The sequence below is a fragment of the Acinonyx jubatus genome, chromosome A1 (genome assembly GCF_027475565.1).
Source record: "Acinonyx jubatus isolate Ajub_Pintada_27869175 chromosome A1, VMU_Ajub_asm_v1.0, whole genome shotgun sequence".
In the NCBI taxonomy this organism is placed as follows: domain Eukaryota; kingdom Metazoa; phylum Chordata; class Mammalia; order Carnivora; family Felidae; genus Acinonyx; species Acinonyx jubatus.
The window spans coordinates 72,198,253-72,213,272 of record NC_069380.1 but is presented as its reverse complement, the minus strand read 5'-3'; the positions used below and the strand labels follow the sequence as shown (position 1 = coordinate 72,213,272).

Genomic DNA, 15,020 nt, shown 5'->3' with positions numbered 1-15,020 from the left:
GCTCAGTCAAGAGTGTGACTCTTGATCTCGGGGTCATGAGTTCGAGCCCCACATTGGGGGTAGAGTTTCCTTAGAACAAAAAAACGTGCCTTGAGAATTTACCCTGCAACTCCAGCCCCCCACCGAGGCAAGGGGTTCTCAGCCTTGGCACTGGTGACATTTTGGGCAGGATTGCTCCTTGCTGTGAAGGGCTGTCCTGCGTGACACACAATGTTTGGCACCACCCGTGGCCTCTACGCACGCCAGGAGCACCTGCCCTAGTTGTGACAAGCAAAAAGTCTCCAAATTGCCACACATCCCTGGGGGAGGGGGGGTTCCTCCGTGGTGAGGACCACTTGGCTGAGAGAGTCAGCTTCAGCTGGAGAAACGCTGTGAGAGATCTGGGGTCTACACCGTTGGAGAAAAGCGAGTGACAGCACACTCATGGCCTGTTTATTGACCCTGCGTAAACCTTTGGTCCAATCGCGCGCATTCTGACTCCAGATCTGGCCCACTTTCCATCATGCTGGCTCCCTGAGATCAATTGTTCCACTGCTCTGCTTGTTAGAAAGTTCTTTCCTATTGAGACCAAATGCATTTGCCCGGCTCTTACTTCATCTGTGTGTCCTGCAGAGCCACGCCCAAAGCCTAATCCTCCGTCACGGGCTGACATCTCAGCTCTGTGAAAATCACTCATGTGTCCTCTGCCCTATAGATCGGCACTGACCGTGTGCCAGGGGACAGCTGTGGACTCGGGCTTCAAACCTCTAGGCTCTTTCTCAACCTTAGAGCAGGAATTTCCAGGGGCCTAGAGTCTCTGTGTTTCAAAGCTTCCAGGTAATTCTGATGTAGACAGTATTTAGGGATAGTCCAGTATTTACAAACCTTGGACCTAACTCATTCCAGCTCTGGGCAATAGAATTCTGATTTGTTTCTTTAAAAAATTTTTTTTTCATGTTTACCTATTATTATTTTTTTGAGAGAGAGAGAGAGAGACAGAGAAAGAGAGCATGAACAGGAAGGGAGAGAGAGAGAGAGAGAGCAGAGAGAGAGAGAGAAGGAATCCTAAACAGGCTCCACACTGTCAGCATGGAGCCTGACACAGGGCTCGATCCCATGAACTGTGAGATCATGACCTGAGCCTAGATCAAGAGTCAGAAACCCAAGAGTCAGAAACTCAACCAACTAAACTGCTCAGGTGCCCCCTGATTTGTTTCTTTTTAAATTTTTTGTTAATGTTTATTTTATTTTTGAGAGAGAGAGACAGAGTGTGAGTGGGGGAGGGGCAGAGAGAGAGAGAGAGAGAGAGAGAGAATGTGAAGCAGGCTTCAGGCTCTGAGCTGTCAGCACGAAGCCTGATGGGGAGCTTGAATCCATGAACCGTGAGATCATGACCTGAGCTGAAGTTGGATGCTTAACTGACTGAGCTAGGCAGGCATCCCCTCTCCTGTGATTTTTTTTAATGTTTTTATTTATTTTTGAGAGAGAGAGACAGCATGAGTGGGGGAAAGGCAGAGAGAGAGGGAGACACAGAATCCAAAGCAGGCTCCAGGCTCTGAGCTGTCAGCACAGAGCCTGATGTGGGCCTCGAACTCACAAACCATGAGATCATGACCAGAGCTGAAGTCAGATGCTCAACCGACTGAGCCACCCAGGTGCCCCTGCAATTTGTTTTTTAAAGCAGTGATGCAGTCGATGGTTTTTGAAAAAAGTATGAAAAGAAACTCTTAAAATAATAGGTTATTCCATACAAGGTCAAAGACGTACCTGTTTCTGTCCAGTTTCATTGTCAGTAAAATAGCTTTTATAAAGTTTATACAAAAAGAGCCTAGAAGTTGATATAAAAATTGTTATATCAGGCTTACTTCTCCAAATAGTGGGATTAAAAGAGATTTCAAAATATTTCTTCTTTGCCCTTTTCGTCATGTTAAAGCTTATCAAACGAGTATCTGTGTGCATACATATATATACATACACGTACATGTATTCATATGTATTCCAATCAGTTTTTAAATGTTACTCACATAATTGTAAAGATGACCACCGTTTTGCTATTTGTCATACACAGGGGTGCTGACTCTTGGTGGAAACAAGTTACAGAAGGACCGGGCACAGAGACCTGGACCACTCCAGGAATACGAAAGCATTGGAATGACCGATCTGGGCTAGACTCCAGGTCACCTCCCTCGTTTCAGGGAGTGGGGAAGCACACCTAGCGGTCATGGGACCACAGCACATCCAGATGAAGACCTGAGTTAAAGAAAAAGTGATAGCAGGGAAGAGAGTACCAAGCCTGGGTGAAAAAATAAACATAGGCTATTGTGTCCACTCAAGCCAAACCACCGTTCGTTCAGCTCGCCGGCTAAACGTAACCCCTCATAAATTGCGAGTGCTTGTTTGATTCCCATTTGCCCAAGGGTTTGATTTACATGCCCTATATTCTATTTTAAGGGTTTGAGGCTTCCCAAATGAGCACACGATTTTCCTCTTTCCTTTGTAACTGCCCCCTTCTTTTTCAACGCAATAAATTGCAATGGTTTGCATTCTTCTTGGAAGAGTTTTTCCTGGTTTCCCCTGGGGCCCCAACTAAATACCCCAAATGCAATGTTAAGGCATTTAACTCACCTCCCTTCTAGTTAGATGTTCTGTCTTCTCTTGGTAGAGTCCTGTGTTGTTTCCGGCTGCTGGAAGCAGGGTCCGGGACAGTTCACTCCTCAGCCACAGACAGGACTTTGGCTAATGAGCACAAAGAAAGTTTGCAAGTCTGTACAAAACCCCACCTACCCAATCCTCACTTCTTTTTAAAGTGAAATACGTCTACATTTCAAACTACATCACAGCAACTGGATACCATAGAGGACAGCCTTTGTTCTGCTGGAAGCATTTTCTGGATCTTTTGAGGGTGATTCCATTTCATGTTGCAAGGAGTGTGCGTGCGTGCGTGCGTGTGTGTGTGTGTGTGTAGCACAGAGGGGGAGAGAGAGAGAGAGATTCAGAGATAGAGATGTGTCTGCGTGCTGGTGGGTCATGCTACCCTAAATAACTTGGGCTTCCACTGGCTGGCTTTTGTTCATAAAATGCTAATCCTTTCAGGTGCACATCTATATAAAACATTGGGGATTAAAGGGTGCACAGAAATCTCAAATCTCTTCTGCTACATAAGGTAATGTTTAAACTAACAGTTTGAAATGATTCTGAGGGTACTAAAAAGAAGTCATTTTAAAAACTTCCCAAATCTTTATTAGATAACTAACACACGATATATACCACATGCTACGTCTGATTGATAACACTAGGTAGATTCCTGTAGTTATTTTCTAGAATAACTACAATGCACGGTGCGTTACTTTCAGTGCAGAGATGTCTGGGAAAAAATTAAATTCGCATGCGAACTACAATGATGGGGAGGGAGCCATTTCCTTCCAAAAGGAAAAGTACAGCTGTCATTTGGAAATAATTCTCCCTCGCTTGCATGCAAAATGGGGAGATGTCTTAAATTTAATGCACAGAGTCCCATGGTGCTGGGTGAGGGTGGTTTGCGTGGAGTGTTGGATTTATCGCACGACCACGCTCTGGCTTCGGACAAAACGGCTGCTGTTGTACGTGAGACGCTCTGCATGGCTTACCTCTGTTAATTACCACAGCCTCCAGAAGAGGTAGGTACCCCCATCATGCACAGGGCAGAGCCAAGATTCAGATGCGGGCACCTCCCCACGGTGCCAGGCTTCCTCCCTGAAGACGCTGTGTGTACTGATAAACAACCGGGCAGTATCTTTTAGGGGTAGGTTGAAAGGAATGAACAAGTAAGCACCCACAAGAGAAAGAACTTCTGCTTTGACGCACAGCCCGGTAGAGCACTGTGGCTGGCGTGGGGAGTTGGGAGAATTGGGGCAAATATTTGGTTATTCGATTGCAGAGCCAAGGAGCATGTTAAATTACTTTCGCAGGAATCTCATTTGTCTGAAGCCCTGTGGCACACTGATGCGAGGCACACACAGCCCGTCCCGGGTGTGCGATGCAATGCCATTTGCTTCGGGGGCTGTGCTTTCTTGCATTTTGTCTGCTCACTGGAGTAAGCCGGTGCCCCCAGCTGGGACGACAGGACAGGGTAGCTCGGGTGTGCAGAGAGGAACTCAGGATGGTCAACGCAGATGAGGCAGACCGTTCACGTTTTGTGCAAAGGACTCCAAAGTGTCACTGTGACAGCTGAGCGTTATGAGTGATTTCAGGGCAGAGGGGGCAGGGAAACCCGAGCCGAGCCCGCCTGGTGGGGAAGCCGGTAGAGATAGATTCTGCTGCACGACGGCCTGGGTTTGACTCTCGGATCTGCCCCTGCTCTCGGGCTGCCTCTCAATCCGGCTGTGCCTGGCCTGCTCGCATCTGAGAAGAGGCATAATAATAGCATCTACTTCACAGAGACTATTGCCAGGACTGGAAGAATCAATGCACTGCACCAGAGCGGGGCTTGGAACCAGTACACGTCCTGCAGTTACTATTTTGATGCCCATCAGTGATCGCAACAGCCCGCTCTCCTTTTCTAAACCTGGTAGTTTTCCTCTCCGGGCTCATCACTTTCACCCTCCTGCTTCTCACCTCGGCCCTAGGAAGCAGGCAGATACTATCATTGCTGATGAGGAACCGGCAGGCAGGGGGGTAGGTGGGCTGCCAAGCGCCCCAGCGGGGAGCCAGGTCAGGCGCCTGGCTCGGGCCCCCAGCGCTTTCTAGATCTGGCGATAAAGCCTCCGCTAAGGGAGCAGCCCTGGGTTTGGTTCAAATCCTGCCTTCTCATCCGTGATGTCATTGAGCCCTCAACCCACACGGTACCCGTGACGGTACGATGCGCTGCTAGATCAGATTTTCTTCATGAAGATTCGGTTCCAAAAGCTATTAGAGATGTGGTTTAGAACCCAGCCACGTCGTGCCTGTCCGGCTACGCTCGCTCTGTTTGCGTTTCTTGATGCACGGAACAGGTGCGGGGTGATGTTTGAACGGTCCCCCTCTCCTTTGCTCTGCGAAACCAGGATGGCAGCGCCTTGGAGCAGCCGCTTTGCCGACGGGGGGAGCTAAAGCTGAAAAGCAGGGGTTCTTTGCGGCTCAGCAGATGCTAAGGCGATAAGCTGCACCTTTTAGAGCCTCTGGGAGGCTCAGCCAGCCTGGGCTGAGCGCGCGGGGGGCCTGTCCGCTTCTCTGGTCTCCAGCAGCTGCGGTCATGGACGCGTGTCTGAGCTCCGAGCAGCGGTCCCAGCACCTGCAGGAAGGACCATGCACCCCGGATGGCTGCTCCGCGCCGGAGGGGGCTCCCCGGGAGGAAGACACCGGTGGCCCTCCAGGAGGTAACCTCCTTCCAGACCGCAGCACCTTCTCAGCTGTCTCCCTGGCCACGGCATTTTCCAGCTAACTTCCGTGACAAGAGTTCCCGTTTCCTATTAACTCTAGATGGTTCCTATAGTGAAGCGTGGTAGAAAAGTGCCTTAACGCGAGCAGAGGCATAGCATTAAAAGCAATCCTTGTTTTTGTTTATTACGCACTTATCAAAGTCCACAAATTTGTTTTGGCGTTTCTGTAAATCTCAAATGGTTATATTTTTTGGTAATAAGAACTTTTATTTATTTATTAATAGTTTTAAATGTTTATTTATTTTTGAGACAGAGAGAGACTGAGCATGAGTGAGGGAGGGGCAGAGAGAGAGGGAGACACAGAACCCGAAGCAGGCTCCAGGCTCTGAGCTGTCAGCCCAGAGCCCGACGCAGGGGCTCGAACCCATCAACTGTGAGATCATGACCTGAGCCAAAGTCGGACGCTCCACCGACTGAGCCACCCAGGAGCCCCTAGAACTTTTAAAAAGAAACAAAATCTTGATTCGCTTCGGCTTTTCGCCAGAATGTTCTCCCCGGCAACTGTATCATACGTGGGTTGCATTTCTGCACAGAGGGACTCAGTAGTAATAAATGGTAGACGTAATGATGAATGTCAGAAAAGCCAAGATACAGCATTTCAAACCTTTATAACCATTTAACATGGTAAAATTATGTTCCAGCTCAACTAAATCAAGACTGTTTATTTTTGCTAAACTAGTTTACAGAGAAAGGCATTTGTATCTCTAAATCCTGATCTAACACTCTCAGACTAGCATCGATACAATAAGTGAAAATGTTTAATGTGCAACAAACACAAAGTATCTTTGTAGGACGTGGAAGGGTCTTATGGGACAATATTTGTATGCTCACGTTACTGTCCAAGGTTGATTGGGAAAACAGGACTTATCAGCTCATTAGCCTATGAACTGGTGAGCCGTTCCCAATCAGCCCATTGACTTTTCCTGCGGTCAGTGAAAAGTAAGTCCCCAGCTGGTGAGACGCAGGAGGAAGGGAAGGAGCCATCTGAGCCACAGTGACGGAGGGAAGCCTGCAGGAGCTGGCATGAGTCCCTGCTGGTCTGGCTGCTCCGAGTCACCTACTCCAGTGACGAAACCTCAGAGGAAAAAGGAGTTGCCCTGGACTGACTCCTTGTACCGACTGGCCTGTACCAGCTCCTGAATTTCAGGGATTTTTTTGAGGGTGGTTGTTAAACATGGCCATTACTGAAATGTAAGTTATGAAAACTTACCACTCAATAGATCAGATAAAAGCCAAGGGTATATTTAAAGGCTAAGGTAATAAATACAACTCATCATGACCTATTTTGTTACATTATAAGATGATGGTTAAGATTATCTATGCGCTTGAGGTTATTGGTGTCCATCGCTCTGCGTGGTGGAAATACCCCGCCATGGTCAGCAGGTGCACAGTTTTCCCCAGGGCGTCTGCTGAAGGCTGGAAATGGCCATGGTGGGAGCATCGACACCATGGTAATCATCAGACCCTAAAGTCGGTGCTTCCTCCCCTCACCCCACACCGACTGTTAAGCATTTACCGGCAAACCACGGTCTAGTCCTCTGCCTCTTCATCTTCTCTGCAAAGCCCAGTCAGCCTCCGGTTCCCTGGGAGAAGCTAGGGCCTCTTTGGTCATTCACAGATAATGGGTTGGTGGTGTTAGATGTCAGGAGCTTCCCATAACAAGAGGCGGGTGAAGGCCATAAGTCTCCTTCCCCCACTACCAGGGTGCGGGACAGGAAAGGATGACGTCTCACAACTGACTTGGCCAGTATGTATTAGCAGGTTCTTGCTCGGTGAAGCCCCAGGTCTCTGGAAAGCTCACCTTTAGGTCAGGGCGCAGAATTCTCCCCCGGGGGCTGGAGCCCACGCTCCATCAGAACCGGGGGCCAAGAGCAGTGCTCCCGGAAGGGCTGTGGTCGCCCGTCATGCTAGTCTACAAACCAGTCCCTGTGCTCCGCTGGGCTCTGAGACCATTTCTCAGTCCGCTGCATGCTGACCCTTTTTGGTAAAATACCACAAAAATTAATTGCTAGAAAACCAAAATGAAAACACATGCGAAGACAAAACTCCAGCCCTGTTTTGGGGGGTTTTGTCAGTTTGCTTACAATTGGATTCAACAGGCGTGGTCACACGGTTGTAAACATTTGGAAGAGCTGACTCCAAATGTCTGTGGTCTTCTGTGAGCCTGTTCCAGTGAGCAGACCAGCAGCACAGATCTGGCCCGGTGCACGCGCTAATCAGGGACACCCCAAATCGCTTCCGTCCCCACCTGCCTCGGAGGGTGCGCTCCTCACTGGGTTTCTCCAAAGACCCTTGACCCTTCACCTTGTATTCGCGCCCTGCCCCCACCTCCTCCTGTTTTGCGAGTGCAGATTTCTGATGAGAGCAGCTCAAATGTGAACCGACTGCCCCTGTCAGCTCCTTTCCAAAGCCCATCTTCCACCTGTGGTGACAAATGTCCCAGGCGAGCCTCAGGGAGCAAAGGCAGGTTTCGTGGGGGTCTCCCCCCCGGCTCCTTGCTGCTAACTCCTGCCCACCACTGGCACCAGCAGCTTCCGTTCTGCTGTGCGTGTGCTTGGCATCCCCACTCCTGACATTTTCGCGCGCTGCTCTTTTTATTCTGGAACTCTGCAAAATCTGCACGACCTGTGCTTCCATGACATCAGCCCCGATCAGGTGCTCTTTTCCGCTCATTTTATGTGATATTCGAGAGCTGCTCATGAGTTTAATGGGTATTTAAAGCAATAGTAACTTAATAGCCAGGGTTCATCTGACAACCACCCCAGGACCGTGAAGCTGGCTCGTCTTCGGGTGACCCGTACCTTTTGCAGAGGAGTCGTAGGAAGGATTTAAGGAACACACTCCAGCCAACACGCGGGAATGTTACTTCACTTCGAGACCTAAAAATAGTCGGGTCCGTGTTTGCCTAGGTCCTCATGCAGACAGCTCGTCCGTGCCATCCTGCTGGTTGGCTACAGAGGGCCTCAGAACAGAGGGGTGGAGGGGAGCCACGCCTCTCTGTCTTCCGCTCCATGGAGGAGAGGAACCAGGGCATCCTCTGGCATCTCGTCGTGTCACAAACATGTCACGTCCGAACTCGGTGTCCCTATCACCCCAGATCATTCGGGTTTGTGCCAGTTTAAAGCCATGGTCATTGCCAGCATCAACCCCCCTGTCTGTGGGAAAACTGCCCAATCTGTTCCTGACTTACCAGCTCTGCTTAGTGTGTACTTGTGCTCGATCCACAAATCACGGAACCTATTTTATTTTCTGCCCCACAGGCTCTAACAGGATAGAACCATCCCTTCACAGCCTCCAGCAGTTCATTCCTACAGACTATGAGAGCTACACTCAGGAGCACTATCTGTTTGCAGGCACGAAGATTGTCATCCAGGAGTCGATAGAGAGCTACGGCGCGGTGGTGTGGCCGGGGGTGAGACAGCTGTCACCTTCGGGATGGCGGGGTTTCTGGGGGCGACAATGACAATCCCATACGTCAGGGTTGCCTGGGACAATGTGCTAAGTGCTTTTGCATTCTGTGCTTCCCCAGTGGAGGGTCGCTTTGGGCCCCCAGGGGCGCGGGGGTGCACCGGGACTCCGCAAAGGCACAGCATCTCCTGCAGGAGTCATCACTTCCCTCCAAGCCGTGTTTCTTGAAACAGTATTTTCTACATGAAGATAGGCTTGAACATGTCAGGAAGATGAAAAATTCATATGAACGTTGAGGGAAAAAACCCAAAACAATCAGAGCCCAGTGCTGGCTTCCCTTCCAGGCCGTGGGTGTTCCAGGGGAAGCGTGTGGAGGCCGGGCTCCCTGTCCTTTCTGCAGCAGCCTGCGAGGGCGGCATGGAAATGGGGCAGATGCTGTGCATTTCGAGTCAGGAGCCCCGCTAGTTCCTGCTGTGTGGTTGTGGATGCCCACTTCCTTCCCTGATCTTCCTTCTGCACTGGGCACGCTGGGAGGAGTAAGGGGCACACTGGGCGGTGTACTGGGCATGCTGGGAGGTGCACTGGGCATGCTGGGCGGAGTATGGGGCACACTGGGCGGAGTAAGGGGCACACTGGGCGGTGTACTGGGCATGCTGGGAGGTGCACTGGGCATGCTGGGCGGAGTATGGGGCACACTGGGCAGTGCATTGGGCATGCTGGGAGGTGCACTGGGCACAATGGGTGGTGCACGGTCACTCTGGGAGGGTCCTGAGTACTCACTGAAGTAATTGCTAAGGCGACATTGTTTTACCTGACAGCCGGGGAGCTGAGGGCTCAGAAATGTTGACCCGCTGGGGGAAGCTGTGCCACCGGGGCTTGGGACAGCGGCCCTCCAATGCCAGCTGGTTGTGCTCCGAGAGGCTCCGGATCCAAGCTGCTCTGTAGTTACTGGGGGATGGCACGGGGGTCTGGGTTCAAAGGCAGACCCGCATGCTGAGCTTTGTGGGTGGAGGCGCCATGGGGCTCCCTGGGGAGGGCGTCCTGGGTCCTGGGGGGGCAGGTGAGGGGGGCCCAGGAGGGTGGTCCTGGAGCTGCTCTCCCCCCAGATAAGGAAGCTCGGTGTTCGTCCCCTGTGCATGGGAGCCCGATGTGCTTCCCGGGAAGCTTTGGCTTCATAACACGTTTGAAAACCGCCAACTCCCCGCAGCTTCCTGGTGTAATGGATGCGGCGAATGGACAGCTTGGAGAGGGGGGGGGGGGACAGGGGGGCAGGGGGTTCGGGAGATCGGGGCTGGAGGAACATCGGCCCCCGGGGACTGTTTCATTCTCAGTAAGGCCCCTACCTTTCACACACGAGCCTGGCCTCTCTTGGCACCTGGGTTTCCTGAAAGCTGGGAAAGCAGGCTTTATGGGAGGTGGGAGACGTCTTGTGTGACGCCTAGTGCAGCTCTCTGCCCAAGAGTCCACATTTCGGAGTTTGCTAGCAGGGCTGGGAAGGGGGTGTTCACCACACAGGGGTTCATCAAGCTGGGTCTCCGGATGGCACCCACAAGGGTCAGCTCCCAGGGCAGGGCACAGAGGGAAGCCTGCAGCTGCCTCTTCAGAGAACCCCTCCACAGCACGCCCTTGTGATGGCTCTGGGTGACACGTCCTCACATCCTCCCTGCACCACAAATCATTATCTGTCTTCAGCCGGAGAGCTCCCTTCCCGAGTCCAGAACTCTGTGCCGTGTACCTGCGATGGTGCTGGTACATCACCTGCTGCTCCTCGCTGGATGCCCCCCCGCCCCGTCCGTGCTCCCTCATCCTTCAGCACTGAGGTCACCGCTCACTGGACCCCTGGGTCCCTGGAGGGGGCCTCCTTTACACCCCTCACCTGTCTTAGGATCCATTTACATGCCCCTCCCCCAGCCCCGCCGAGTCCTTAGAGAGGAGACACGGAGAGTCACATCTGTCTGTGCGTGTGACTATTCACTATGAACAGATGGCGGATGAGAGGGAGCAGCCTGTGGGGTAGGTTTCTGGGGCCCCTGCCCTGGCCACGGTGAGGGGCGCGTCTCACACGGTCCGGCTGCCCCCACTCCAGCCGGGCCCCAAGCAAAAGTAGCGTCATAATGAGCCCAGAGCAGCCACAGGAAGAAGAGAGCTAACACTGCACAAACTGGAGTTCAACTTGCTTCTTCATCCCAGGATTCACGTTTCTAACTCGGAGTCCGTGGTGTTGCTAACTGAGACCCCTCAGAGTAAACACCTCACCCGTCCATGCAGACCCAATACCCTTTATCTCTTCGTAGAAAGGTGGGGAGAAGGTGGAGGCAGAAGAGAATGAAGGAAGAGGGAAAGGACGTCTGAGCTGCCGTGTAAAAAGTCACATGCTTTCTAGCGTCTCATTGCTGCGACTCGAGGTGTGGCCGTGGACCCGTGGACCCGCAGGGCCGCCAGGGCCCCGAGGCTCGCAGACATGCAGTCTGGACGTGGGCACCCTGGCCGGGCCCCAGGTGGCTGTGGCGCACACCGCAGCCGGACAAGCCCTGTTCTGGTGTCTGTCTCTTAGACGCCCGCTTATGGAATGAACACCTGCCCCGCCGTCCAGAGCAGCGGACGAAGCCCCGAGCAGCCTGAACTCGCTGAGCCTGAGGCCGCTCACTATACAGCAGTTGTTCCTGAGTGGACGGCCCGGCCGGACCCGAGCGGTTCTGGAGGCTTCGTCTCCTGGACTTGAGAGCTGAGCTGATCTGCCCATTGCTGGACACGGACTGATCCAGGGTCTTCTGAGAGAGGCAATCGAGAAAGTCTGTTTCCAGTTCCTGTGACGCCTGTTGTACCTTTCAGGTTCCGGAGGTCCAGATACGGCATCGAATGTAGATTTCAATCCTTACGAACCCCTTCATAAACTAAAACTATTAATAACATCTCTTTGGGTATTTCGCAGGGGTAGGGAGGGGAGGGGGGTTGCTACTGGTTTTCAACGCTCTGATGTTCAGGTGACAACTGTATTCTTTTAGGCTACGGCTTTGTGTCAGTACTTGGAAGAACATTCAGAGGAACTGAATCTCCAAGACGCTAAAATTCTTGAAATTGGTGCTGGACCAGGCCTTGTTTCCATTGTGGCCAGTATTTTAGGTTTGTCTGTTTATTGCTCACTTTGTTGCAGAAAGACCCTCACTTTGGCAGCAGAGATAGTGAGGGCCCCTGTCCGGTCAGCTGCGATTCAGATGCCGGGTCACGATTTCACTCACTGAGTCCCCCAAAATGTCACGAGCGAGGAGTGACAGCTGTTAGCCCAGAGAAAAGATAACTGCATCCGAGAGAGGTTCATTACCTCGCCCAGTCCACCGATTACCAGGTGATGAAGTTCAGATCCTGGAGGTATGACTCTCCAGCCCCTGTTGGGGACATGTCTCCTGTTTCTCGCCGGAAATGTTGTAACTAACCCTTTGAAGAGACACAAGCGAGTTAATCCAAGGCGAAGACAGACTTATACCCCAAATGCGGGTTGTGAGTTCCCGAGCACTGAGCAGGGGGTGGGCACAAGTGCGGCATAATTCTGCCGACGCCTTTACAGTTCTCCTGTTCAAGCCAACCTGGGAAACGTGGTGGTCCGTTGTGGGGACTCCCGTCACTAGCTTGAAGATGCCTAACAGTTAACAAGTTTAGGTTGGGGAGAGTCATACAAAACAGAAAGAAAACTGGGTGCTGAATACTTCATATAAAAGAAAACACAAATCTTCAGATAAAGAGAATTGTAGAAGGAAAAGCACTATGAATTCTTCTGTTAAGCAGCTCATTATCCTGAAATCTCCCAACACCGCACCGCTGTTTCTTAAAACATGCTAACATTGTTCTATTTCAGTGGTGATTTTGCCCCACAAACGTCTAGGGATGTTTCTGATCGCCACGAGTCGGGCTTAGAGACCCGGGTGCTGCCAAAGGTCGCACGGTGCTCAGCGCAGACCCCCCCACAGGCAAGAGTTACCTGCGGGACTGGGTCAACTACGTCCAGCCCGCATGTCAATGGGGACAAAGCTGAGAAGCCCGGTTACATTTCTTGTGTTCTCCCTGAGTGTACGTGTCGGCTGTGGCTGCCTGAACGTTTCTAGGTGATTCCTACAATTTTTTTCTTTGTCTCTTAGGAGCGCAAGTCACAGCAACGGATCTGCCCGACGTCCTAGGAAACCTTCAGTACAATCTCTTGAAGAACACGTTAAAACGTACAGCGCATCTGCCCGAAGTGAGAGAACTGGTTTGGGGGGAAAGTCTGGAGCAACGCTTCCCCAGGTCATCGTTTCATTACGACTACGTCCTGGCCTCGGACGTGGTTTATCACCACTACTTCCTGGACAAGCTGCTCGCCACCATGGCGCACCTCTGCCAGCCGGGGACGGTGCTGCTTTGGGCGAACAAATTCAGGTTCAGCACCGACTACGAATTTTTAGATAAATTCAAGCAAGTTTTTGATACAACGCTCTTGGCTGAATTTCCAGAGGCATCGGTCAAAATTTTCCAAGGAATACTAAAATGGGATTAGACAGAATGCCTTTCAAAACGTTAGTGTGTCTGTTGAGTGGTGTTAGAAATTGGACTGTCAGTAAAAGAGCTTTTATAAGACTGAGAAGCTAGTGCATAAAAACGACCTGTATGCTTAGAATAATGGTGTAGCAGCTTTCTAAAAGAACCTATTTAAGATGAACTGGTTAATCTAAATATCTACAAAGGATAATATGAAAACGTAAAAGTACCTTTGTTGGCTTCCAAAAGGGCTCAATTGTTTAATACACTTCATACGAATACATTAGTTAAGGAGTGGATTTCCCCCTTGTTATTTCTCCTGTGAATCTGTCAATGCACTTTGGTCATGTGCCTTTTGAAACTGAGCTTGACAGGGTCCTTCTAACAATTTTGAAGAATCTACCTATACAATTTCAGCTGCAGTGAAGGGAGAGGATCTTGAGTGACAGTGAACTTAGGCTTACCATTAATTAAAAGTGAAAAATACTGGATTGTGGAAAGGGATATTATCTTAGGAACTTCATAAGATAATTTACTTTACAAATATCCTGCTCCTGTGCCAATTAATTGCCTGCAACCATTTCAAGTTAGATTTCTGGATTGTCTGCTTTTTTCCCCCCTCAACTTTGATTTATGATTAAAATTCCTAGAAGGGGCGCCTGGGTGGCTCAGCCGGTTAAGCGTCCGACTTCTGCTCAGGTCATGATCTCACCATCCATGAGCTCGAGCCCCACGTTGGGCCCTGTGCTGACAGCTCGGGGCCTGGAGCCTGCTTCGGATTCTGTGTCTCCCTCTCTCTCTGCCCTTCCCCCGCTCCTGCTCTGTCTCTGTCTCTCAGTCTCAAAAATGAATGTTAAAAAAAAATTAAAAAAATAAAATTCCTAGCAAAGTAGGAAAGAATGGGATTTTTGTTTGTTCTGATAAAGGAAGGCTATGAAAAATCTAAAACAAACATCACTACTATAAAATGTTAAAAGCTTCTTCTCTGAGATGGGGGAAAATGAAAAATTCAGCTACCACCATTTCTCAGCATTATCCTGGAGGTTTTAGCCAATGTAATAAAGGAGAGGAATAAAACACACACATTTAGAATGGAAGAAAGAAAAGGGACCCTATTCGTGGGTGATATGATTGTTGATAGAGGCCAGGGGCAGCAAACATTTCTCTGTAAAGGCCAGCTAATAAATATCTTCAAGCTACATACCATGTCTACGGAATATACACATATATATTTTACAACCATTTATAAAAATTCAAGACTCACTCCTGGCTTGTGGAACCTGTGAAAAACAGGCTATGGATTAAACTTGTGTAGGACATGGTTTGCTGGCCCTGGAACGACAGATAATCTACAGTGGAACAATTGGAATTCATAAGAGTTTAGGAGGGGCACCTGGGTGGCTCAGTCGGTTAAACATCTGACTTTGGCTCAGGTCATGATCTCACAGTTCCTGAGTTCCAGCCCCACGGACAGCTCAGAGCCTGGAGCCTGATTTGGATTCTGTATCTCCCACTCTCTCTGCCCCTTCCCCTGCTTGTGCTGTCTCTCTCTCTCTCTCTCAAATTAAAAAAAAAAAAAAAAAAGTTCAGCAAGGTTGCCAAATGCTAACATATAAAAGCCCTATGGTATTATAGCGATGGGACCTGACCCCTGTGTCTCTTCTTAGACTTATAAGTGGATTTCTTTCACATTTCCAGGACAAAGGGATATGATGATCATATCCCTTA

General features: G+C 50.4%; 2 protein-coding genes across 2 annotated transcripts; one reads left to right on the top strand and one right to left on the bottom strand.

Annotated features, from left to right (window-relative positions):
* Positions 1-1,185: 1,185 nt before the first annotated feature.
* On the bottom strand, positions 1,186-10,987 carry LOC128314604 (proline-rich protein 36-like). The gene is made up of 2 exons (XM_053217741.1): positions 3,606-10,987; positions 1,186-2,715 (listed from the first exon to the last, which is right to left on the bottom strand). The coding sequence occupies exon 1, from the start codon at positions 10,084-10,086 to the stop codon at positions 8,851-8,853; it is 1,236 nt and encodes a 411-aa protein (XP_053073716.1). The 5' UTR covers positions 10,087-10,987; the 3' UTR covers positions 1,186-2,715; positions 3,606-8,850.
* METTL21C (methyltransferase 21C, AARS1 lysine) lies at positions 3,719-14,882 on the top strand. The gene is made up of 4 exons (XM_053217744.1): positions 3,719-5,312; positions 8,636-8,787; positions 11,789-11,906; positions 12,917-14,882. The coding sequence occupies exons 1-4, from the start codon at positions 5,189-5,191 to the stop codon at positions 13,309-13,311; spliced, it is 789 nt and encodes a 262-aa protein (XP_053073719.1). The 5' UTR covers positions 3,719-5,188; the 3' UTR covers positions 13,312-14,882.
* The last annotated feature ends 138 nt before the right edge of the window (positions 14,883-15,020 follow it).